Source organism: Coenobita brevimanus, chromosome 80 (genome assembly GCF_032717465.1).
Source record: "Coenobita brevimanus isolate Jiangsu-jjx chromosome 80, ASM3271746v2, whole genome shotgun sequence".
NCBI classification, from domain to species: Eukaryota; Metazoa; Arthropoda; class Malacostraca; order Decapoda; family Coenobitidae; genus Coenobita; species Coenobita brevimanus.
This window is the reverse complement of record NC_137033.1, coordinates 4688429-4715671: the sequence shown is the minus strand read 5'-3', so window position 1 is coordinate 4715671 and position 27243 is coordinate 4688429. Positions and strand designations below refer to the sequence as shown.

Genomic DNA, 27243 nt, shown 5'->3' with positions numbered 1-27243 from the left:
ATGCACTACCTTACTAAACACTGAATGTTGCCTACTCCTTGGGAAAATAACATTTTATTAACCCTAATAAGATACAAATCGATAAATTATGGAACAGATTATGAATCAAGGGCAATAAACAATTACAGTATTCATGCTCATTTTCAAACCAAGTAAGCCCAGTTGGCGTGGTTTAATTTAAAGTTTATTTTTCTGCTAAGGCTCATTCACATGTTTTACTTACGTCGGCCAAATAGAGATTTTATTTGTACGAACTTTTGAATACATACATGTCTTATTCTGGGGGGAAGCACTTTATTAGGTTATACATATAGGCTACAATAAAAGCAAATTCAATATATGTTTAGATTCCCCCCCACAAAAAAAAAAAAAAAAAAAAAAAAAAAAAACTTATGAGATAAGGGTGTGTAGGTTGAGATACATTTGGCTTTGGGGTGCATAAGGTGATCAAGGTTAGACAACTCTACAAGAAATTAACATTACAGATATATTTTTGCACTGTAGAGAATACAGTATTCCTTACTGAGCTTGAGTGCCTTCCACTTTAAGGGAAAGTTATATGATTCAAACAGGGAAATCAAGGGTGGATATTTGTGCTGTGTACTGATGCACTGTATTAACTTCAATGTCCTTGTACAAGTTTTTTATGCCTGTTGGTCTAGCAGGTTAAGGTGCTCCAAATGGATTGGACCCATAACAGTCTAATTCCAAGAGGTAGTTAGGGTTTACTGCTAACACAATGTCACTGAGGAGCAAGCAATTGGTCACTCTTACTTTTAATGCCTGGACTGAGCAGCATATCCCTGAGCCTCTATTCTTTTGATAGGGCAAAACTGAACTAGATGAGGGATTGCCGGTTTTGTTTCATTCCTTTCATTTTTGAAAGCTCCAACATGCTTGCATGCATCAGCCTTGGTCATCTAAGGGCAGTTCTCCATGCTGCTCAATCTATGGCAGCCTCCTTGTTCAGTCCCTTAACCCTGAGGTTTCATGTAATGACCTCATCCCATGTCTTTCTTGGTCTACCCCTCACAACCCCAGCCCCATTATTAATGCTTCTCTCTTTCAGCACCCAATTATCATCCCCCATCCTCTCCACATGCCCAAACCACCTCATTCTACCTCTCCTCATCACAACACCAATACACTCCAATCCCATCCTACCTCTCAACTCTTCCATCGTAAACCCAGTTCCCCCTCCCCCCCAAGGCCTAGAACACAAGGACGCACTGCACATCCACCTAATCATTGTCATTTCTGTATGTTTGAGCCTGTGAATATCCTCTTCCTTTACTGCCCAGGTCTCACTACCATACAGTATTACACTCCTAACACATGCTGCACACAAAGACCCCTTAGCACGTAGGAAGAGCCCTCTCAATGTCAGGAGAGACAACAGCTCCCTGAACTTCTTCCAACCACCTCTCACCCTAGCCACAGAGATAGCTCCAGCCAGACATCCTGCACATAACAAGTCTCCCAAATAACAAAACTCTTCCACACACTCAAGAGACTCACCAGCAAGTTCAATCCTTTCACACCTGACAATCTCCACCTGCTCTCCCTGACACACCGCACACATAAAATAAACATTATCTCAAAAGCTACCTCTAATAACACTACATCTCTTATGCACCATCTTATCACAAACACTGCACAAGATGGAATTACTTCCCATGACCTTGTGGCAAATTGCACAAGGCCACTCTCCCTCTTCTTTGACAGTACCGCCACCAATCCTAGATATCATCACTTTAATTTTATCTGTATTTACTCTTAAGCCCTTGTGCCCCATACCATCTCTCCACTTCCTAAATCTTTCCTCCACCTCCCTTCCACTGACCCCCAATGCACACCAACATTCACGGGAAACTCATCACTCAAATCTCCATTCACCCTCACCTGGGTGTGAGCACCCACATACATAGCCATAACCACCCTAACCAGTCTCTCCTCCATCCCAAGCTTTCTCATTGCCCACTTCACCACCTATTTAGGGACTTTGTCAAAGGCCTTCTCCGAATCAACAAAAACAAAGTACAGGTCCCTTTTCTTTCCTATATATTTTTCCTGAAGCTTACAAACATTGACAATGGCATCAGAGGCCCCCTTGCCTGGCATAAACCCAAACTGCATCTCATCAATATTCACTCTGATCATACCTTCTAGAACTCTCTCCATTACCTTCATTATCTGATCTTAAAGTTTTATACCTCGATAATTTTATCTTTCCAAGGCATCACCCTTCCCCTTGTACACATATACAATTACATGTTTCTGCCAATCCTCTGGGACAACACACTCATATATAATCATATCTGTCAGGTCAGTGACTAACCTGGCTCTCTTATCTCCTGAGGACTTCAACATTTCAGCAGTCAACTCAGACACATCTGCTGCCTTCCCCACCTGCATCCTGCCTATTGCCTCACTCACAGTAGCAGCATCAATCAAAGGCCAAGGGCCAAACACTGGATCTCCTGGCTCCAAACCTTCCCTATCCCAGTCAAACTCCTCATTCAACATCCGGATATAATGCTCTCTCCACGCATCTTTAATATCCCAGCTGTTCACCACTATCCTTCCTTCATCTTTCTTCACACTGCTCACCGATAATATCCCGATTATCCCTCTTCAAATGATTTTTACCTTAAATATCATATTTTTCCTTTCCACACAATTTAGGTTATCAAGTAAAAGTCTCTGAGACTCAGACTTCGCCCTGCATACCTCTCTTTTAGCTCTATGCTTGGGTTGAAACAGGGATGTGTCATGTCTCCATGGTTGTTCAATCTGTACGTGGATGGGGTAATAAAAGAGGTACAAGGTAGGGTAGTGGATGTTGGAGTGGCCCTGGTGAGAGAGGACAGTGTTTGGAAACTCCCTGTACTGTTGTTTGCAGATGATACTGTGTTGTTGTGTGAAGACGAAGGGGAGCTGCAAGGCTTGGTGGATGAGTTTGGGAGAGTGTGTAAGAAACGGAATCTAAAGGTGAATGTGGGGAAGAGTAAAGTGATGGTCTTTGAGAGAGGTGAAGTCAGTGAATGTACAGCGAGGTTGGATGGTGAGGAATTGGAAAATGTGAGTACGTTTAAGTACTTGGGTAGTGTGATGAGTAAGGATGGAGGTTTGGAGGGTGAAGTGCTTGAAAGGGTACAGCAGGGAAGAAAGGTTGCTGGTTCTTTGAAAGCAGTGATAAGAAAAAGGGAAGTGAGCATGGAAGTGAAAAAGTTACTACATGACAGTATTGTGATACCAACTCTAACGTACGGAAGTGAAGCTTGGACATTGTTGGAAGGACACAAGTCAAGAGTGAGAGCAGTGGAAATGAGTTATTTAAGAGGAGCCTGTGGAGTCACATGGAGAAACAGGCTGACGAATGAGGATATAAAGGAGCGTTGTGGTGTTGATGTGGATGTGATAGGAAGCGTTATGAGGAACACACTGAGGTGGTTTGGCCACGTGGAGAGGATGGAGGGTGAAAGACTGATGAAGAGAGTGTATGTGAGTGAGGTGGAGGGGGGAAGAGGGAGGGGGAGGCCGAGGATGAGATGGAGGGATGGGGTGGAGAGGTATATGAGAAAGGGGGGTGTGAGTTGGGAGCAGGGCAGTGAAATGGCAGGGGACAGGGCGACTTGGAGGCGATTTGTTTGTGGCCACCCCAAACGGGATTGAGGCGTCTGGCAATAGATAGATAGATAGAACTTTCTTCATTGCTTCCACAACTTCTATCCTACTGATTTCTTCCTGTCTTCTCACCTCCCTCCTTCTCCCAGCCATTTCCCAGCCACTTATACTCGCATTACTTGCATCTTCTATGTTCAACAATTCCTTAAAGTGTTCTCTCCATCTGCTCACTTTTTCTCCCTTCTCCACTAGTAAGCTACCATACATAATAAATTAGATAGTTCCAGGTGAATGTAAATATCACTTTGGCTTCTCCCTTCCCTCCTTATATATATTTTTATTATAAGAATAGATTATACAGCATATTTCAAGGGGAAATAAACAGCGAAAATTAGTGAACGAGTGCACGTGAGGTGTTGTCAGGTGATAATTAGCCAATTCCAGGTATATGGCACTATCACCCTATTTCTTTTTTGTATATATTATTTGGTATAAGAATAGGGCATGGGGATTATTTCAATGGATGAAATCAGTGGAAAATTCCAGGGAAGATTTACTTAGCGTAGCACGGCCGGGCAGGCGAGAGGAGAGGGTAATGGAGGGGAGGTAGGGAGGGAAGTCAAGAACGGGGAGAAATGGCTAAATTGTCAACAATGGATGGGAGTACAGATGAGATTAGGAGTGCTGACTAGTGTTGGACATTGGCAGTACTGATAGATGATACAAGCCACCACTTGAAAGCCCGGGTGAATTCAAAATAACACAGAATCACAAAAGTGATGCCCCGCGGTATGATTCCTTGCTCCCAAGCGTCACAAAAGTGACGCCCTGCAGTTAAGGGGTTAAGCACTTGCTGAAACACTGCTTACACAAGTCCAAACAGGCAATTTAGCCATAAGGGCTACCATAGTTTTGCTCTCCCTCTCTCTCTTAATCATCATTCCAGCAGTGGAGGCACATGTGGAATGAAATTTCTGAGATTTTCTCAGAAAAGAGTGAATTAGATAATGCTGGGAAAATCCTTGGATGCTGATCCTGTGTATAAGAATACACATATAAAATGTTTCTTTTTGCAGTGTTGAAAAATAAAGGAAATGAACTGTGTGCATTTCAAACAGCAGTTAGAAAAGCAGAGGAAGTAAAACACAAAAATGATGGTTTTCTGGGGTATGTCTCATTCTGTATTGTCAACAGAGCAATTTATAGCATTCTGATTCAATTATCAAGGTACAGTAAAAGTCCTATTATTCGGCATCTATGGGGCCTGGATGATGACATGAAATTGGATTTACCGAATAATCAAAAACCTACCCACTCAGTACCTTAAATATATTGGTGAACACCGTCATCACCACTTACGGTATTACAACTGTGTTTGGGGAGAGTACTGTATATTGTACAATACTGCAATCAATACAGTACTATACCTGAAATTGAAATATGTATATAAATTAGTGAACATATACAAGTGTAATGACACAGTAGGCCTACAAGTCAGATAACACTTCCTGGATGGCCGAAATGATACGGAATATTACCTACCAGCTCAGTACATCACTTGTATTGGTGAACTCATCATTACTTATATTATTACAAATATGTCTGGAGTGAGTACTACAGTACATTTTTCAAACACAAAATAAAATAGTCGGAAAATTGCATAAAATGAAGTGAAGGAATATGAATTGGTAAGGTCTTTCTGATGAAAGTTAAACTTACATTTAGCACTGATTCTTATGTTGGTGTTGTTGTTGTTGTTTACATGTGAAAGAGTGAGTATTGATGGGAACAGTAATGTATTCCAGTAACCCCTTAATAACCTCCGGCATTGAACAACCCTTTACAGTACCGATGTCAGTGATGTTGAATTAGTGAGCTATGAAAAACTGTGAACAATTATGGGAATGGAACGAAGATCACTGGTATGTTTACACGACTCTACGCTACGATTCCAAGCAGTCAGGGGGTCGGTTAATCTCAGATGTTTTCGTCCACTTGGTAATTGCACCGTGACTTTGTAATTTCTCCAGTGAATCATAGCGAATCATAGCATGGGTTTAGGAAGCTAAATAAGGCATTGTTAGGTGCGCCAGATGATTATCTTCACATCTTTAAGAAAATGGAAGAAATTTAATCCCTCTCTGAGTACGTAGAGTAAGTTTTTTCCATTCTTCTGAAATCAATTTATTTTTCTTAAACATGTGAAGATAATCGTCAGGATCACCTAGCAATGTGTTATTTAGCTTCCTAAACCCATGCTATGATTCGCTGTGAGTCACGGAAAAGTTTATAAAGTTACGGTGCATTTACCAAATGAGCGAAAACATCTGAGATTAAAAGACCGCCTGACTGCTGGGAATCGTAGCATAGAGTCATGTAAACATATCAGTGACCTTCGTTTCCTTCCCATAATTGTTCAGTTTTCTTTATAGCTCACATTATCTTGACATCACTAACAATGATACCGTAAAGGGTTGTTCAGTGCCGGAGGTTATTAAGGGGTTAATGGGATATATTACTGTTTGCATCAATACTCTCTCTTTCACATTAAACACAAAAACGAATAAAAGAGACCTTAGCAATTCATATTCCTCCAGTTTATTTTTAAGTATTTTTCTGACTTTAGGTTAGGTTAGGTTTGGTTAAATTATTAGGTACAGTTAAACTCGGTTAGGTTAGGTTTAGCTAAACAGGACAGTCCCTCCCACCATTATGCTGAGGAATAAACATACTAGAGCTGTCACAACCCTAAAGCTAAAAACAACAGGGAAACTGATTTAACAAGCAACATTTATGGGTAATGCATTACAGTATCAGTGGTTCCTGGGCTACACAATTACTGGTAAATTTGGTGGGGGTGGTTACTGTACTGTATGATACTGTGCAATATTGTAATCAATACAGTACTATACCTGAATCTGAAAAAATATTGAAATTAGAGAACATACAGAAGTGTAATGAAACATTAGGCCTACAAGTCACAGATAACACTTCCTGGGCTGCCGAGATGATTCCGGACATCTGACTTCACTTCTCTCAAAGACCATCACTTTACTCTTCCCTACATTCACCTTTAGATTCCGTTTCTTACACACCCTCCCAAACTCATTTGTACAGGGGAAAAATTATACCTGACTTCCAATCCTCCAGGACTCTACCTTCCTCCCAGGCCAATCTGCACATCTTCCACATTCATTCTACTACTCTCTCTCCCCCATGCTTCAGTATTACCACGCACTCCATCAATTCCTGGGGTTTTCCCCATTTTGACTTTCTTCATTTCTTCCACAACTTCCATCCTACTGACCTCTTCCTCTTCTCACATCCCTCCTTCACCCAGCCATTCCCCAGCCATTTACACTCGCATTACTTTCATTCTCTATGTTTAACAATTCCTTTAAGTGTTCAGTCCATCTGCTCACTTTTTCTCCCTTCTCTACTAGTAATCTACCATTAATATCTTTCACTCCCTAACTAACTTCTTTGGCACCCTGTCTATCTCTCTTTACCACATTCCTGAACATTTTCTTACATCCCTTCACTTTATTCTCAAATTCCTTCCAAATTCCTCATCCACTCTCTTCTTATTAATCTTTTCCCCTCTCTCTTCCTCTCTACATATAGCTCTCTCTTCTGTCTCTCAACTTCTTTGACGCCCCTGTTTCTCATCCACTCACTATGTGCTTTCTTCTTTTGTGCCACAGCCTCTCTCACCTCCTCTGTCCACCATGCTGTTCCCTACATTCCCTTTCGCTTTCTCTTCACCTCACTCATCAACTTGCATGCTGCACAAATTTCTTCCGTGAATATCTCGTACACACCTTCCACATCCCCCATCTGCTCCAATTTATATTTACCCAATCGCTCCTCCACTTCCCTCTTATATTCTGCCTTTTTTCTATCCTCTTGTAATATTTCTACCCTCCTTGTAAGAACTATTTCCTCCTGTCCTTCCCTTCTATTTCTCCATTTCCTTTGGACTTTGATTCTGACCACAACCAAGTGGTGGTCAGAAAGTCCACTCTCCAACCTCTATATACTATTGCATCCATTGCACACCTTCTCATCCTTTCATCCACACACCCATAATCAATCATTGCCTTCCTTTCATTCGGTTCACCATCCGCCCTTCTCATCACTCACCACACAAACCTATGGATCATTTTGCACCTGAAGAGGGTATTAGCCAACACCAATCCTCTCCCGGCACAAATGTCCACTAAAGCACTGCCATTCTCATCCATCTCTGCAAGCACACCCCACTCACCAACTACTCCATCCACCTTCATATTCCCTACTTTTCCATTCATAACTCCAATCAAAAACACTCTCTCATTCCTTTCAGACTTCTCCATGCATGCTTCCGCATTTGTCCAGAACTCTTGTCTCACTCTGCTTGCACGATCTTGCGTTGGCGCATACACGCACACAACTGCCCACATTTGGAGTCTAACTTTCACTCTTACCCACACAATCCTTGAGCCAAATGATCCATACCCTCTTATATTCTCCTTCCATCTGTTACTCACAACAATACACACTCCTTCTTTTGCCCTCTCATTCTCACCTACTCCCATGCATGTACCCCATCCATACTCCCATTCTCTCACACTCTCAACTTTCCATTTAGTTTCAGTTAATCCACATACATCCACCTTTGCACACTTAAGCATCTGGATAATCTCTCTTTCTTTCACCTCATCATTTGCAACCTTTACATTCCACATAGCTACCCGTACCAAGTCCTTTGTTCGATCCTTAGTCATAACCTTGGGGTCAGTCCTAGTCCGAGACTTCTTGTTCATATTTTGAATTACAGTAAGACCTCACTATAACAGACTAATTGGGGCCCAAGCCAGTCCAAAAAATGCGAAATTCCAATAAAAGCGACATCCGGACTTCCCCCTGCTAATCCCGACTTTTTCCAATATATCAGACATAAGTCCGGATCGTATAAATGTTTTTAAAATGTTTTGACTACCACTGCGGTAGTGTACTGTGTTATAATTTCACTACATTAATCAAATGGTACAATATATATAATAATACTGTACTGTACACTGATAAACATGTCTTTTATTTACCTTATTGCGGTAAGCATACCTGAAGTGGTCAGGCAGTCCGGACTGCTTCTGGCTTTATCGGACTTCTTCCAATTTATAGGAATTTAGTCCAGTAGCTCCTCAAGTCCGATAAAAGCGAATTCTGGTCTATTGAAGTCCGTTATATCGAGGTTTTACTGTAGTGGTTTTCCGGGAAGGGGCACTAATCCTCCGCCAACCCACTTGTTGTTATGTAGGGAACATGAGTTGCTTGGTTATAAGGTTACCACCCAACGTTGTAAATGCTTTCGTGGTTTACAAGAAATCATTTGGCTTGCCAGTCAATGTAGAACTACCCCAAAAACAGGGTATCACTAAACTAAGTGGGTGGATGATGGATGCCCCCACTCACCATATAACCAAATTTTGGCACCTGGTGATTTTGTGGGTAATTACGACGCTCCAATTGGACTGAGCTGGTGAAGGTTTATATGCATGCGGTGGTTGGGGTTTACTGTTTACGTAACACCACTCAGGGATGAGTGAGGCTGTTCACTCCCATCTTAAATGTCAAGACCAACATACCTAGCTCTGGGCTCCTACACTGCTCATGGGGGAATATAGGATTGGATGAAGGATGGATGGATGATGTATATATTCCTTTGTATTCTGAAAGCATTTTCCCTTGAACAGCCAGAATGTCATGAAATGATTTATCGAACGATGATGTGATCGGGATAAAATTTTCAATGGCCCCTCTTTATGTCGTTTTTGTTACTGTTCTGGTTGCTGAGCTCTTTTATTTTCTTCTCTCTTATTTTCCAACATTTATTTAGAAATTCCTTTGCATTTTCAAAGCATTTTTCATTAAACAGCCCAAACATAAACACGTGATTTATCGATTGATGATGAGATCAGGATAGCCTTTTTAATGACCCCTCTTTATGTCTTGTTTGTTACTGTTCTGGTTGCTGAGCTCTTTTATTTTCAATTCTCTTATTTTTCAACATTTAATTAGAAATTCCTTAATATTTTCAAAGCGTTTTTCCTTGAACAGCTCGAAAGTAAATACTGTACATGATTTATCAATGTCACAGTTTTCATTAATGAATGAAATATTTACTCTTTAAGGCTTCCATAATTATTGATATTTATCTAAATTTATTATGTATTCCATGACAGGTTAGATGTTCAATGGTCACACATGAAATATCTTTTGCTGAGTCACCTAGTCGTCCACACTGTTTTGTACTTCGTCTGATGGGCGAAAATCCGTACCCCATATGGCAGTGTTCACTCCACCTATGACTAAAACACCTTAATCTAAGTCTAAAAACAGTTTATAAATCAACCTAAGCACAAAATTTAAGTCTAAAATATCATCAAAATTGGTATCAAAACCCTTCCGCAAAACCGGGAGCAGGCCTAAGATAGGTGGGGTAGGGTGGTATTTCTACCCACATCACCATTCCAGGGTATCGCATCTAGGGGTATTGTAAATTGGGGTTTGCCTGTACTATGCTGAGTGGTAACCATATAACCAAATAATGGCTTGTGGTGGTTTAGTGGGTAATTAAGGCACTCCAATCGGACTGAGCCTGGGCAAGTTTATATAAAAGGGATAGTTGGGGTTTACTGCTCACGTAATGCCTCTCACAGATTAATGAGGCTGGTCACTCTCATCGTACATGTCAGGACCAACCTGCCTAGCCCCAGGCTCCTACATTCCTCATGGGGCAACACAGGATAGATGATGAATGAATGAATGAATGAATGGATGATTATTATTATTACTATTATTATATATTATTAATCACGATGATGATGGGTGGTAGGTGGTGGCGACCATCATCCACTCACTGCCTATTTCTTCCTTAGCCTTTATCATTCTTTTTCTGTGCCTGCCCTCCTCTCATCCTATATTTCCCATCTTTCCTGTCACTTCTTATTGCTCTTCTTTCCTTTACAGGTGGCTTTACATTGAGTGACAAGCCAAATGGTTTCCCGTAAGCCAGGAAACCATTTACAACGCTGGGTGGTAACCATATAGCCAACCCATATGTGCTCCCTACGTGTCAACAAGTGAGTTGTTGGAGGGTTAGTGCCCCTCCCCGTAAAACCAATAACTCAAAGTCAAAAGGCCACCCCTTACGGGATTTTGGCGTCTGGCAATAGACAGATAGATAGACAATGATGATGAGAATGACTGATTACGATGATGATGATGATGACTGATGATGATGATGATGATGGTCACCACACATAACCCCATTAGTACAATAATGTTTTTATGGTTTATTCTGGATATTATCAGGTCAATTTATTGAAGGAGAGAAGAACTAAAAGGTACTTAATTGGTTAATGAAGGCTGGAGATGGCTCCTCCAAATAAAGTCTCTAAAAACTTAATAAAAATCATCTGATATTAGGAAGAATAACATAATTAATCCATCACTGGAATCAGGGCATTAGGATGCTTAGATAATCTGTTTACGGGGTGCACCAAATGGAAAACCCTGAATCACGACAATGCACTCTGTTCCCACCTGAGAATATGTTGTCACCAACATCCAGAATGTCGGGGGCTTTTGTTTTCATTAACACAGTGCGGTTGGGTTTACTGTGCTCCACCAGGTTAAGAAGAAGACAGCAACTCTGCAAAGAAATTTCAAGATTAGTTTCCCAACACCATGAACCTTTTTCCCATCTAAGGATACGGTGAGAATGGATAAAGAAAACAAAGAAACAAAGTACAGGCACCTCTTGCTTTACACATGCTCAAATTACCATCCATCCATCCATCATCCAATCCTATGTTGCCCCATAAGGAGCGTAGGAGCCCGGGGCTAGGCTGTTGGTCCTGACATTTAAGATGAGAGTGAGTGCTCAAATTACAAGTTTTTGAAATAACACAATGTAAAAAAATCTGTATTTGTTTTCAAATACTGTACTGATTTTTTTGAAATAACACAATATAAAAAAAAATCTGTACAAGTATTTGTTTACAACAGGGTAAAACGGGGTAATTTTGCCATGAACGGTGGTTGCTGCCAAATACAAACTGCCACACATGGAATATTGACATTTTCATTGCTTTATCCATATTGTACATTCCGTCCTTTTGCTAAAGATATCTAAATTGTTTTTGTGAAAAAAAAGAAAAAAGAAAAAAAGAAACTGCTTGATAGGGAAATTTTGCTGCAACCTATTTGCTGTTATTATTGTAAATATATTTATTGTCTGGCATTAGATAGATAGACAAATATTTATTGTTATACACTACACGGAGTGACAAGCCATATGGTTTCCTGTACACCAGGAAACCATTTACTATGCAAGGTGGTAACCATATAACCAAATTATGGCACCTGGTGGTTTAGTGGGTAATTATGGCACTCCAGTCAGATTGAGCTGGTGCAGGTTTACATCCAAGGAGTGGTTGGGGTTTAATGCTCCTGTAATGCCACTCAGGGATGAGTGAGGTTTGTCATTCTCATCTGAAATGTCAAGACCAACTTGCCTTGCCCCAGGATCCTACACACCTCATGGGGCAACACTGGGTTAGATGATGAATTGTTAGTACTGTTACAATACCCCTGGGGGTAGGGGGGTTTTTCAAGAATACTCCCCCAGTATCCCTGCTTGTCGTAAAAGGCGACTAAAAGGGTTGGCGGAGGGTTAGTGCCCCTCCCCGGAAAACAACTAACTAAAAAAACAAACAATAAGCCTCGGACAAGGACTGACCAAACAATGACGGATCTAGAAGGCTCCACCTACATATTGGCGGGAATAACTCACCATCGGCCATTTTGACGCATGTCACTCTGCCGCTAGACGCCTCATATGTTACACCAAGGATTTTGGTTGGGGGACAGGGGAGGTGTTGTTTATGGTGATGTGTGGAGCATGACTATGTTCTACTGTCCAGTTTGTGGGAAGGGTCACTGTAGATTTGATTAGGGACTATTTTGAGCCTGTTTTTAGTGAACCATTCATGCAGTGTGTTGATGGAAGTTTGGATAATGTGCGGCTGTTTGCAATTTGGTGTGTGCATGTTAGCGTTATGTCATCTGCATAGGAAGCTATGTGTATTTGTGGTGTGTGGGGTATGACTATATCGTGCATGTATAGGATAAGGAGTATAGGGGGTAAAACAGATCCTTGAGGGATGCCGTTTATGAAGTTTCTGATGTTCGATAAATGACCAGCAAATGTTACATGAGCACATTTCCCTGTTAAGTACAATGCCAGCCATCTTTTGTGTTACTGTGCATGTTTGTGTTGAATATTTTGTTTGTGAGGTTAGGGTGGGGGATGGTATCAAAAGCTTTGCTAATGTCTAGTGTGACTAGGAGTGTTCTGTGTGGTGGCCCAGCTGAATTGATGTCATCAAAACTCTTTGTGCAAGGTCTGCAAGAAGAGTGTTTGTGGAGAGTAGCGTCCTAAAACCATGCTGTGGTGGGGCTAAGGGTAAGGTGTTACTAACTGTAATACCAGTCATTCAGTGACTTTGGAGAGGGTGCAGAAGAGTGTGATGGGGCGGTGTGAGGACGGTAACGTGGGGTCTTTGTTGGGTTTGGGGATACTGATGACAGTGCCATGCTTCCAAATGTTGGGTATTACCTATGTTGTGTGAGTAGCTGTAGTATGATATGTTGGTGAGTGCTTGCATGCCTTGTGGTCCAAGATGTTGAAGGTGTGGTGAATGTTGCTAATGTTGTCCAGGTCAGATTTTTTTTTTTTTTTTTTTTTTTTTTTTTTTTTTAATGCATGGAAGAAGGAACAAAGGCCAGGAGCCCACAAACTGTTAAAGTTGGTAATGATGTGCTTTGTCTGGTTGTAAGTGAAGGGTGAGAAGTCTGGGTCTGTAGGGAACTGTCTCTTGCGTCAAATGACACATTGGTCATCATTATGGGGGTTTAGACGACTTGTATGTGAAAAGTGATTGATAAGACTGTTTGCTTGTTTGTTTGAGGGTATGGTGTCTGTTGTTGTGATGGCAGTGGGTGATTGTGTGGTGTTGTTCGAGAGTGTGATGCTGTTTAGTGTTTTGTAGTGTTTGCTGGCGTTTGTATTGTGATCAAGTGTTTAGAGATCCATCCATCATCCAATCCTACGTTGCCCCACAAGAAGCAGGGGTACCCGGGGTGAGGCAAATTGGTCCTGACATTTAAGATGAGAGTGATCAGCCTCACTCATCCCTGAGTGGCATTACATGAGCAATAAACCTCAACCATACCTTGGATATAAACCTACACAGGCTCAATCCAATCTTTTCCTAACTGAGACTCAGCTGTCTGAGGCAACTGACAGCAAACCCTTTTCTGTATCCTCCTACTTTCTCTATACTAATTTCAAAGCCAAAGGTGGCTGTTGTGTATATGTATGCAACAACTTATCTTGCTCTTGTGTTCCTGAACTTGATTCTTCTAAATTCCCTACTCTCTGGCTTCAGCTTTCCTGTCTCAGTTAAGAAGAGAAGGTGAGGTTTAGAGGGGGAGAGGTGGTGCTCAACAGCGGGAAAGTTAGAGGAAAGGCCATGAATGTTGCAGAAATGAAGTGAGTCAGACAATGGTTCCAGGCAGCTCGTTGTGTCATCACCAGGAGAGGGCCAGATGGTGGAAGCATTCATGCCCCCTCCCCCCTCGACGCCGACTCCAAGGCTTGGTTAGTATACGTCTTTTTTTTTTTTTAAAGGAAATGTAGTGTGTAATGTGCATGTAGGTTGGTGCTGAGAGTTAGGGAAACTTGAATTGGAGAGCATGCTGGCCTACTTTCTGTTTTACTGAAACACTGAAAAAGTTCAGAAAAGGGGGATGGTCGGGAACTAGTCCCACGAGCTAATGAAACAGGAGCTCCAGCTCTCCCTGTCATCAGCTTTCCATCCACCTTGGAAGTACTGCCCTGCTTGACTGGTGTTACATTCTACCAAATGTGGTCACAAGTGATATTTTACCCACAAATTTACTGCATCACTAGGGGTGTCACACTTCCTAACAATGTTAGCTGAATCTGCGCAACAAAAAACGTATCATCAGAGGTATTATTGTACTGTACCAAACTCACCAAGTTATTAATTAATCTCCTCAATTCACCAACAGTCCTCTTCTTCCGTTTCCTCTTACATGAGCACTCACGACTTGCCTCACACATCACACCTTCCCAGTCGTCCACTTCACTTCCTTTCATCATGTCAAACAATGCCACTTCACCATACTGCCACTCCTTGCATACTGTCACGAATTCGCGCGAGTGTATTATATAAATTCGTGACATTGTACTGTGATGAGAAAACCACGAACTCTAGTGGAATTCCCACTGGGCATCACTCAGTTCATTCGTCCTCGTATTCACTTCGATTGGGATGGTTTTCAGAACATTTGTCACCTGTTTCACAAGTGACCATTCTTATCCACGACATTAGTGCTTTCACTGAGTGATTTATTGTGAGCCTATATCGTTCACCTTTCCATTGACCGTTGAAGTTAGGCCACGCCCTACTTCCTGCGAATACGGCCAGCTCATACCTCTCTTCCGAGTTTGAAGTCAGTCAGCTTTGGGTCACCTCGAGGATAGGACCGTTTGTGCCCAGTGTAGAGCAGCGCCTCCATTGTGCAGCGAGTTCCTGAATCTCCACCTAGACGGTGAATTGGCGAACCGGGCTTACAGCAAATAGCAGCGTTTTGATGTTCATCACAGGAGCCCAGACTTTTGCTTCGGCTCCCCTTCACTGAACAGTATTTCTGTTTGTTTTTCTTGCCTTAAGTTTAATTAGCTTTTGAATGAGTGAGTGAGTGTATTCTCCTTGTTATTTTGAATTCATTTTTGAGATTCATATAACGTAAATTTATTTCATTGTAATCAATAAATTTACAGTTCTTTTCTTTGAGCTTAATGTAATTGGACTCGTGTTTTATTTCTCCACATTAAGCTTATTTTAGTTGCCGCTCCTAGTTTGCACAAACTCTTTACATTATTCATAACTAGTACTTAGGCCAGTTCTTTTGTATCAAATTTAAATCTGTTGTGCCAGCCAGGAGTTAAGCACTGGCAAGAACCTGTTTTATTATTATTAGCATTAGTTATTGATTGTCAGGGTGGAGTCACTTTCTCGAGAGGCTAACAGTACTACAAACAGCACTCGTGAGTAACTAGTCTCTGCTGTGTACCGTTGAGAAAGTTTATAAATTCTCGTCTTTAGAGAATCGGCGAAGTAAGCTGGCATAAAGTAAAACTTACTGCTAGATTTTCACAGTTAATTCCTTGTCTCTATTTTCAAGTAACATCCAGCATTATTAATTCATAATTTCACATCCCCCCGTGACATCTGGTGACCCCATTCCAGGATATTAACTCCTAGCTCTAAAATTATTAATGAGATAATACTCACTCACTCACACCTGGGTATTTGTCATTAAAGTCTATAGGCACTGTCTTACTGGTGGTTATTGATTCATTTCTATTAATTTTACGTAATAGTTTTCCCAGTCAGCTGCATCTTTTTAAATTTTCTTTCTTTACAAGTTTAACTAGATAAAATGGGTCACCACCAACCTGTGCCTATATTCTTTACTTTTGATTATTGGCATTTCTCTGCAAAACAGCAGTCAGTACTCAGTTTTTAGTCTACTCAGCTTTAGTTGAGTTAGCATTATGGCTACTAATATATATGTACTGGAAGCCAAAGATATGGGGCTTACTGACCCCCAACAAATAAAAGATTACGTGCTCTCTTGGTTTAGTTACAAGCAGCAACGTGAGAATGATGCCCATGAAGAGAGTCAAATTCAACTTGAATACGAGCGAGAACAACGTGAACACGAGCAAAAACAATGCGAACAACGCAAGAAAGAACATGAACACGAGCGAGAACAATGCGAATATGAGCGAGAACAAAGAGAGAGAGAACGAGAGAGAGAACATGAATACGAGCGAGAACACGAACGTGCCGAGCGCAAGGCATGTGAGAAACATGAACTTGAGATGCTGAAGCTCAAGCAAGACTCCTTGGCTTCAGACACATCTGATGCAGCTAACCCAAGCTCCATGAGCACTCTCCCTACACATGTTCTGGCGACCCCACGCATCAAGCTTCCTTCATATAAGGAAGGCGAGCGAATCAAGCCATTCATAGCTCATTTCGAAGACATGACTCAGCTGTACCAGCTGGATGAGGCAGCTAAGTGGCTCCAGTTTCTTGACCATTGAAGTTAGGCCACGCCCTACTTCCTGCGAATAAGGCCAGCTCGTACCGCCCTTCCGAGTTTGAAGTCAGTCAGCTTTGAGTCACCTCGAGGATAGGACCGTTTGTGTCCAGTGTAGAGCAGCGCCTCCGTTGTACAGCAAGTTCCTGAATCTCCACCTAGACGGTGAATTGGCGAACCAGACTTACAGCAAATAGCAGCGTTTTGATGTTCATCACTGGTGCCCAGACTTTAGCTTTGGCTCCCCTTCACTGACCAGTATTTCTGTTCATTTTTCTAGCCTTAAGTTTAATTAGCTTTTGAATGAGCGAGTGAGTGTATTCTTCTTGTTATTTTGAATTCATTTTTGAGATTCATATAACGTAAATTTATTTCATTGTAATCAATAAATTTACAGTTCTTTTCTTTGAGCTTAATGTAATTGGACTCGTGTTTTATTTCTCCACATTAAGCTTATTTTAGTTGCCGCTCCTAGTTTGCACAAACTCTTTACATTATTCATAACTAGTACTTAGGCCAGTTCTTTTGTATCAAATTTAAATCTGTTGTGCCAGCCAGGAGTTAAGCACCGGCAAGAACCTGTTTATTATTATTAGCATTAGTTATTGATTGTCAGGGGTGGAGTCACTTTCTCGAGAGGCTGACAGTACTACAAACAACACTCATGAGTAATTAGTCTCTGCTGTGTACTGTTGAGAAAGTTTATAAATTCTCGTCTTTAGAGAATCGGCGAGGTAAGCTGGCATAAAGTAAAACTTACTGCTAGATTTTCACAAGTTAATTCCTTGTCTCTATTTTCACGTAACATCCAGCATTATTAATTCATAATTTCATATCCCCCCGTGACACATACATTCACTACTTATATCTTCATTTACAACTTTCACATTCCATACAACCGCACAAGCCTGCCTAGTTTTTATCTCTATAACTTTTTTTTTCTTGTTTGGCTACCTACAAGCTAAATAAAGATAAGACATGCCACACTAACCTTGAGAGAATATTTACATACCAGAATAAGTAACTCAAATCTTGGGTCAGGTTCCAAGTATCTTGGCATAATGAGAAGGCAGTAGAGTGTAATGTCATACACCTCCTGCTGGCTGCCTAGTATCTTACTTCCAAGTGCTGTTGAAAAAAAAGAAAGAAAAAAAGTGATAATCTTAGCTACAGTACTTGATATGCATTGATCTACTTCATACAATTTTAACAAAATACAATCTAAATTTAATTTTTTAACATCTTTTTCATAGACTAATCTACAAACAGAAGATCTTTCATTTATTAAGATCACCTGAGATACAGAATTTTTAAGAAATTAAGAAGATAATATCCTGAACCAAAGCCCTAACTTAATAAATACCTGTATTACCTAGTCAAAACATGAACTGGGCAGTAAGCAAATCTTATATGATAAACAAACTGCATGTGCTGAAGTGTCAAATTTAATTAAAACTACTATTTAAAGGGATATCTGTCAAAATAACCACTGTACACCAAGACTGAACAATCTGACCATTAACCCCTAAAGTACTAATAGGATCAATCGATCCTTTTCCAGAATTTGGCTTGATGCTGAACAGGATTGATAGAGGAACCTTTATGTATATCGATGCAAACCAATGAGAACTAAGTCCTGAACAGGGAGGGGGGAGGATCACCCACTGACCTCTCACCACCTTCCTCTACCCCAATACCTTTGTTTCCTCTCCCCCTCCCTCTCCTCTAACTGCCTCCTGCTCCCTCCCCATCCCCCATCCCCCATCCTCCATCATGCCACCATGGTCCCCCCCCCCCCTTTCCCCCTCCTTGTCTCCCTGGGGAGGATTATATCCCCCCTACCCACCCTCCACACCCCTGTACTCCCTCTCTGCCTTTCCTCTTTGTTTTGTGGTGTCTGTCTCCCACCTCGATACCCCCTTACCACCCCCCCAGGCCTCTCCCCACCCCCACCCCCTGTAGTATGCCATCCACTTACCTTGCCCCTCCCCCCCCCCACCTAGAGTATTATATGTATATGTATATGTATTATATGTACTATGTTGCTCCTCTTAAATAACTCATTTCCACTGCTCTCACTCTTGACTTGTGTCCTTCCAACAACGCCCAAGCTTCACTTCCGTACGTTTGAGTTGGTATCACAATACTGTCATGTAGTAACTTTTTCACTTCCATGCTCACTTCCCTATTTCTTATCACTGCTTTCAAAGAACCAGCAACCTTTCTTCCCTTCTGTACCCTTTCAAGCACTTCACCCTCCAAATCTCCATCCTTACTCATCACACTACCCAAGTACTTAAACGTACTCACATTTTCCAATTCCTCACCATCCAACCTCGCTGTGCATTCACTGACTTCACCTCTCTCAAAGACCATCACTTTACTCTTCCCTACATTCACCTTTAGATTCCGTTTCTTACACACTCTCCCAAACTCATCTACCAAGCCTTGCAGCTCCCCTTTGTCTTCACTCAACAACACAGTATCATCTGCAAACAACAGTACAGGGAGTTTCCAAATACTATCCTCTCTCACCAGGGCCACTCCAACATCCACTACCCTACCTTATACCTCTTTTATTACCCCACCCATGTACAGATTGAACAACCATGGAGACATGACACATCCCTGTTTCAACCCAACTTTCAAAGAGAAAAATTCACTCAGTTCACCATCCACATGCACTGCAGCCTTCGCACCATCGTACATACTCTTCACAGCATTCAACAACTTCCCATCTACTCCATATGTTCTTAACACTTTCCACAATCCTTGTCTATCCACTCTGTCATATGCTTTCTCCAAATCCATGAAAGCCACATGCAACTTCTTTCCCTTCTCTAGAAACTTTTCCACTAAAGATCTAAGAATGAATATCTGATCTACACAACCTCTTCCCTTCCTAAAGCCTCTCTGTTCTTCTCCAATTAATTTCTCTGTTCTTTCTCTAACTCTGTCAATAAGTATCCTACCATACACTTTTCCTATTATACTAAGAAGATAAATGCCCCTATGATTACCACACACTTCTTTTTCCCCTTTTCCTTTGTACAAGGGAATAATTATACCTGACTTCCAATCCTCCGGGACTCTACCTTCCTCCCAGGCCAATCTGCACATCTTCCACATCCATTCTACTACCATCTCTTCCCCATGCTTCAGCATTTCACCACACACTCCATCAATTCCTGGGGCTTTCCCCAATTTAACTTTCTTCACTGCTTCTGCAACTTCTATCCTACTGATTTCTTCCTGTCTTCTCACCTCCCTTCTTCTCCCAGCCATTCCCCAGCCACTTATACTTACATTACTTCCATCCTCTACGTTCAACAATTCCTTAAAGTGTTCTCTCCATCTGCTCACTTTTTCTCCCTTCTCCACTAGTAATCTACCATTTTTATCTTTCACTCCCCTGCTAACTTTACGTCTACCCTGTCTTACTCTTTTCACCTCTTTCCAGAACATTTTCTTACAGTCCCTCCACTTTACACTCAAATTCCTTCCAAATTCCTCATCCACTCTCTTCTTACTCTCTCTTACTAATCTTTTCACCTCTCTCTTTCTTTCTATATATAACTCTATCTTCCGCCTCTCAACTTCTTCCACTCCCCTATTTCTCATCCATTCATTGTATGCTTTCTTCTTTTAAGCCACAGTCTGTTTCACCTCTTCAGTCCACCACGCTGTTCCTTGCACCCCCCTCCGTCTTCTCTTCCTTCCACACACCACATCACATGCTGCACATATTTCTTCTGTAAATATCCTACACACACCTTCCACGTCTCCCATCTGCTCCAATTCATATTTACCCAATCGTTCCTCCACTTCTCTCTTATACTCTGCCTTTTTCTCATCCTCTTGTAACCTTTCCACTCTCCTTGCAACTACTCCTTCCTCTCGTCTTTCCCTTCTTCTATTCTCCCATCTTACTTGAATTCTAATTCTGGCCATCACCAAGTAGTGGTCAGGAAGGCCACTCCCCCAACCTCTATAAACTCTTGAATCCATTACACATCTTCGCATCCTTTCATCCACACACACATAATCAATCATTGCCTTCCATTCATTCAGTTCATCACCCGCCCTTCTCATCACTCGCCATGTATACCTGTGGATCATTTTATGCCTGAAGAGGGTACTGGCTATCACCAACCCCCTTCCAGTACAAATGTCCACTAACGCACTCCCATTCTCATCTATCTCAGCAGGCACACCCCACTCACCAACTATTCCATCCACCTTCACATTCCCAACTTTACCATTCATATCACCAATCAAAAACACTCTCTCATTCCTTCCAAACTTTTCCATGCACACTTCTACATTTGTCCAGAACTCTTCTCTCACTCTTCTAGCACGATCTTGCGTTGGCGCATACACACACACAATCGCCCACATTTGTATTCCAACTTTCAACTTTACCCACACAATCCTTGACCCAACTGATCCATACTGTCTTATGCTCCTCTTCCATCTTTTACTCACAACTATACACATTCCTTCCTTTGCCCTCTCATTCTCACATACTCCTTCACACCATGAGGTCACTGCAGTCATATCTGTAAAATCGGCACCAATGAATAACCAAACTGAATTTATACTTAATTCAGCTTCCACCTAACTATGGCTAGCAACCTTGAGTTTGTAGTTAAACGATCCATAACTTTTTAAAAAACGCTATTACTTTAAAAAGCATATTCCATTAACTATTTTAACATATAACGTGCAAAACTTAAGTAGTGTAACTGTCCGAACCTTCCTTGCCAGCATTGTGAGTGAGGTTGATGAGGACTTTAATGGTAGTGAGAAGTGTCTGAACCAGCAACTCCAAGGTGGATGTACTTCCAGAACTGGTTGTGGTTGTGGCAGCAGCATTGGTAGAGTGAATTGGCACCTCCACATGGCACATACGGTACAAACTCATTAGCTTCTCGGGGAACACACCACCTTGGTATTCTAACAGGTACTCCTGGTTGGCTGTATTCTGGTGGGTTACCTGTGAGGGTGAAGTTGAAGAGATGAATAAAAGTTCGTGAACGACTGTAGTTCATGGAATACAAATGTGACATCAGGAAAATAAATACCTCTTACAATTCATCCATCCATCATCCAATCCTACAGTATGTTGCCCCATGAGGAGTGCAGGAGCCCGAGACTAGGCAAGTTGGTTCTGACATTTAAGATGAGAGTGGTCAGCCTCACTCATCCCTGAGTGTCATTACATGAGCAATAAACCCCAACCACTCCTTGGATATAAACCTACACAGGCTCAATACGACTTGAGTGCCTTAATTACCCACTAAACCACCAGGTGCCATAATTTGGTTATATGGTTACCATCCAGCAGAGTAAATGGTTTCCTGGTGAACAGGAAACCATTTGGCTTGTCACACAGCACAGAGTCACCCATAAACAGAAGGAAAGGGAAAGAATGAAGGAAAGAAAGACAGAAGAGGAAGGAAGGAAGAGAAGAATGAGCAGACACCTAAAGCAGCACTGCATCAAGTGAGTGGAGAGTGAGTGCCCTTACCTACCATCTTTAAACCAATATCAAAATCAAAACTGGTCATATAAATACACTGGTACCAGTGCAATATACCGTACATATGTAACTTTCATTCTATATCCACATATGCAGGAATTCAGTAATCAATATTACATACTGCTAACTGTTTACTGCCCAGCATCACTCATAGGCAACAGTAATCAATATTACATACTGCTAACTGTTTACTGCCCAGCATCACTCATAGGCAACAGTGTCAGACACTTTCTAAAGTTAATTAACCCTCCCAAACCCAACTACCTATAAAAAGTTTCAAATTGCTTGAAACATTAATATTTAACCTTCTTAATACCTCAATAAGCATAATCCTGACTTAAAAATATATATATATATATATATATATATATATATATATATATTTCATCATCATCATCATCATCATCAGCCGTTTGAGTATCCACTGCAGGACCGGCCTATCCTGACCAAAGTCGGAACGATACAGCCAATGTATCTCTACCAAGTGGCTTAGGCTGTCTGGCAGAGATTGTATGTACGGTGAGAAGTGCTTGTAAGTGTAATTGCAGTGTTGGAGTGGTTTTGGATGTGAGTGTAGTCTATGCACCAAGTGTAATCGGCCCGCGCAAGCCTACTGGGTGCAAGAATACTTTACAGTAAGCGACACTGGTCCAACCACAGCACCCCTTGTGTCCGCCAATGCAGTTCGTGGCTGTGTGAACACTCCCATAGTTTATTACCCTGGCAGGGAACGAACCCTGGCCCATCCGTGTACAAAACGCACACTCTACCACTGTACCACAGAGGCTCCATATATATATATATAAATATATATATATATATATATATATATATATATATATATATATATAAATATATATATATATATATATATATATATATATATATAAATATATATATATATATATATATATATATATATATATATAAATATATATATATATATATATATATATATATATATATATATAAATATATATATATATATAAAATATATATCTATAGCCTGATGCCCTAATCCCGCAAAGGGTGGCCGCAGACAAAACGCCTCCAAGTTGTTCTGTCACCCACCATTTGATTATCCTCCCCCCAACTCACCACCCCCTCCCTCATATACCTCTCAACTCCATCCCTCCACCTCATCCTCGGTCTACCCCTCCCTCCACCTCACCTACTGTACATACACCCTCTTAGTCAGTCCTTCATTCTCCATTCTCTCCACATGTCCAAACCACCTCAGTGTATTTCTCCTAATCTTCTCAACCACATCCACATCCACTCCACAACGTTCCTTCACTTCTTCATTCGTCAACCTGTGCCTCCATGTCACTCCACATGCTCTTCTCAAGTAACTCATTTCCACTGCTCTCACTCTTGACTTGTTCCCCTCTTGCAAGGTCCACGCCTCGCTTCCATACGTCAGGGTAGGGATCACAATACTATCATGCAGTGACTTCTTAACTTCCATACTCACCTCCCTATTTCTCATCACTGAATTCAGTGAACCAACAACCTTCCTTCCCTGCTGTACCCTTTCACGCACTTCAACCCTCTAAGTTCCATCCTTACTCATCACACTACCCATGTACTTGAATGCACTCACATTCTCCATATCCTCACCATCCAACCTCACTGTACATTGTGACTTCATTCCTCTCAAACACCATAACTTTAACTTTTGTTTACATTAACTTTCAGACCACACACTTCTCTCTCCCCTTTTCCTTAGTACAAAGGAACAATTATACCTGATTTCCAGTCCTCCCCTTCCCCCTTCCCAAGCCAATCTACACAACTTCCATATCCACTCCACAACAATCTCACCCCCATACCTCAGCATTTCACCACACACACCATCAATTCCTGGGGCCTTTCCCAACTTCATATTCTTCATTGCTTCCACTACTTCTGCCCTACTGATCTCTTCCTCCCTCCTCTCATCTCTTCTTCTCCCAGCCATTCCCCAACCACTTATACTCGCACTGCTGTCATTCTATACATTCAACAAATCCTCAAAGTGCTTCTTCCATCTCCTCAATTTCTTTCTCTTCTCCACCAACAATCTATTATTCCTATCTTTCACTCCCCTACTATTTCCCCTATCACACTGCCTTACTTTCATTACCTCCTTCCAAAACAATTTCTTAATCTCTCTCCATTTCACACTCAGATTCCTCCCAAACTCTTCATCCACTTTCGTCTTACTCTCCTTCACCAGTCTTTTCACCACCCTTCTCCTGCTCACATATGCCTCCCTCTTCTCTCTCTCATCTTCTCCCATACCTCTACTCGCTAACCATTCTCTATATGCCTTCTTCTTTCATTCCACAGCTCTCATTCCACCATGCTGTCCCTTGCACACCCTTGCATCTCCTCCTCACTCCACAAACCACCTCACACGCTGCGCCTATCTCTTCCGTAAATATCTTACATACGTCTTCCACCCCTTCCATCTGCTCTAGCTCATACCTTCCCAATCTTTCTTCCACTATGCTCTTATACTCTGCCATTTTCTCACTATCTTGCAAATTCTCCACTCTTCTCACAGGAGCTGTTTCCTCCTGTCTTCCCTTTCATCTCCTCAACCATTTTCTTTGTAGCTTTTCCTTGGCCATCACTAAGTGATGGTCCGAGACTCCATTCCCCCACCCTCTCCACACTCTTGCATCCAACACTTGTCTTCTCATTCGCTCATCCACACACACGTAGTACAACATTGCCTTTTGTTCAACAAGTTCACCATCCATCCTCCTCATTATTCTCTTTGTACACCGGTGGATCATCTTATGTTGAAAGTAGGTGATAGCTATTGCCAACCCCTTACCAGCACAGATGTCCACCAAAGCACTATATATATATATGAGGCGTCTAGAACCAAAGGGGCATCGGCGCCAAAATGTACTTTTGAGTTATGACGCTTTAAAGTTGTGATTATGGCAACGTCATAGCCAGAAGGCAATAAACAAACCTTTTATACATCAAAATGATCATCAGCGCCTATGCTCTACATGTAAAGCCAAAAAAAACAAAACAATAATAACCGTAACCACAAAATAGGCAGTAAACCAAACCCCCAATTTATAAGTGGACATAATAACATATTGTAGGGATTTAAAAACATAGCAGAAAAAACATCAACGAATGTATTAATGTACAAAACTTTATTAACTGAAGATTCCAATTCACTTAATATTAATAAACGAATAATTATTACTGTAATTTCACGTTTTTTTACAACTATAACTGAAATCAATGCAGTTATTATTTTTCCTCTACCATAATAGATTGAAATAATAACACTAAAAAAAAAAAAAAAAAAGTAGTGTAGTGCTTAAGTAAATTGAGAAGGGGTAGTGGGAGGTTAATGGTGGGGTCGTCATCTAGGAGATCGACATCCAACTCTGCCTCCTCGGTGCAACGCCCCCTCCCGCTGTCTCCCCTCACCACTCTCTTTTCCTCTTCCTTTCTACCTTTTTCCACTTCTCCACACACTTCTGACACTTACGAGAGGTTATAGGCACCACCTCCTCACTGTAACTATGTGATGAACTCATCTTGTCATCCCTCCTTCAACCCCAATAACAACAGCTCATCTTGTCACCAATAATCCACAATAAATGGGGTAAAAATCCAATACGCAATAATTATACACCTCAGTGAACACGGGAGGGAATCCTCACCGTCACACCGGGTGGGCCACACGCTAGCTGATTGGCTGCTCTGGGGGAGTGGCAGAGAGTGAGAATGCTGATTGGTTTGGGCTGTGTGGCTTAGATGCCTTCCTGCTCTGATTTGTTCGCCCGGCAGCATGGACAAACCCATGTGACTTTGAGCCCCTCTACCACTGTCCAGAAGGCCGAATCTTGTATGGCAACCAGTGCTGTCACTGAGAAGAGGGTTAAGCCTGTTGTCTCCCATACCTAACTCAAAACCAGTATATTGGTGGGGATGCCCCTTTGGCTCTAGACGCCTCATATATATATATATATATATATATATGTATCTATATCTATATATATATATACATATATATATATATATATATATATATATATATATATATATATATGTATATATCGTTTCGTTTCGTTTTTAAAGGCTCCAACATGCTTGCATGTGTCGGCCTTGGTCACCTAATGGCGGCTCTCCTTATGCACGATACATTGCAGCCTCCCTGTTCAGTCCCTTAACCCTAAGGTCTCACTTAATGACCTCGTCCCATGTCTTTCTCGGTCTACCCCTCACAACCCCACCCCCAATATTAACACTTCTCACCTTCCTCACCCAATTATCATCCCCCATCCTCTCCACATGTCCAAACCACCCCAATCTACCTCTCCTCATCACAACAACAATACACTCCAGTCCCATCCTACCTCTCAACTCTTCCATTGTAAACCCAGCCCCTCCAGGCCTTGGACGCAGGGACGCACTGCACATCCACCTAATCATTGTCATTTCTGTACGTCTGAGCCAGCCAATGTCTTCCTCCTTCACTGCCCAGGTCTCACTGCCATACAGCATTACACTCCTAACACATGCTGCATACAAAGACCCCTTAGCACGTAGGGAGAGTCCTCTCAATGTCAGGAGAGGCAAGAGCTCCCTGAACTTCTTCCAACCACCTCTCACCCTAGCCACAGAGCTAGCTCCAGCCCCACCTCCAGCACACAACATGTCTCCCAAATAACAAAACTCTTCCACACACTCAAGAGATTCACCAGCAAGTTCAATCCTTTCACGTCTGACAATCTCCACCTGCTCACCCCGGCAAGCCGTACACATAAAATCAGTATTATCTCGCAGTCTACCTCTGATACCACTACATT

General features: G+C 41.6%; 1 protein-coding gene across 2 annotated transcripts in view; it reads right to left on the bottom strand.

The window, feature by feature from the left end:
- Positions 1 to 27243, bottom strand: part of wapl (cohesin release factor wings apart-like) — a 148025-nt gene that overhangs the window by 12705 nt on the left and 108077 nt on the right. For both annotated transcript variants that reach the window (XM_080279861.1, XM_080279860.1), the window contains 3 exons: positions 21628 to 21868; positions 17885 to 18000; positions 11215 to 11323 (listed from right to left, as the gene is read on the bottom strand). In XM_080279861.1, the coding sequence (XP_080135987.1) occupies positions 11215 to 11323; positions 17885 to 18000; positions 21628 to 21868 (466 nt within the window). The remainder of the gene's footprint in view (positions 1 to 11214; positions 11324 to 17884; positions 18001 to 21627; positions 21869 to 27243) is intronic.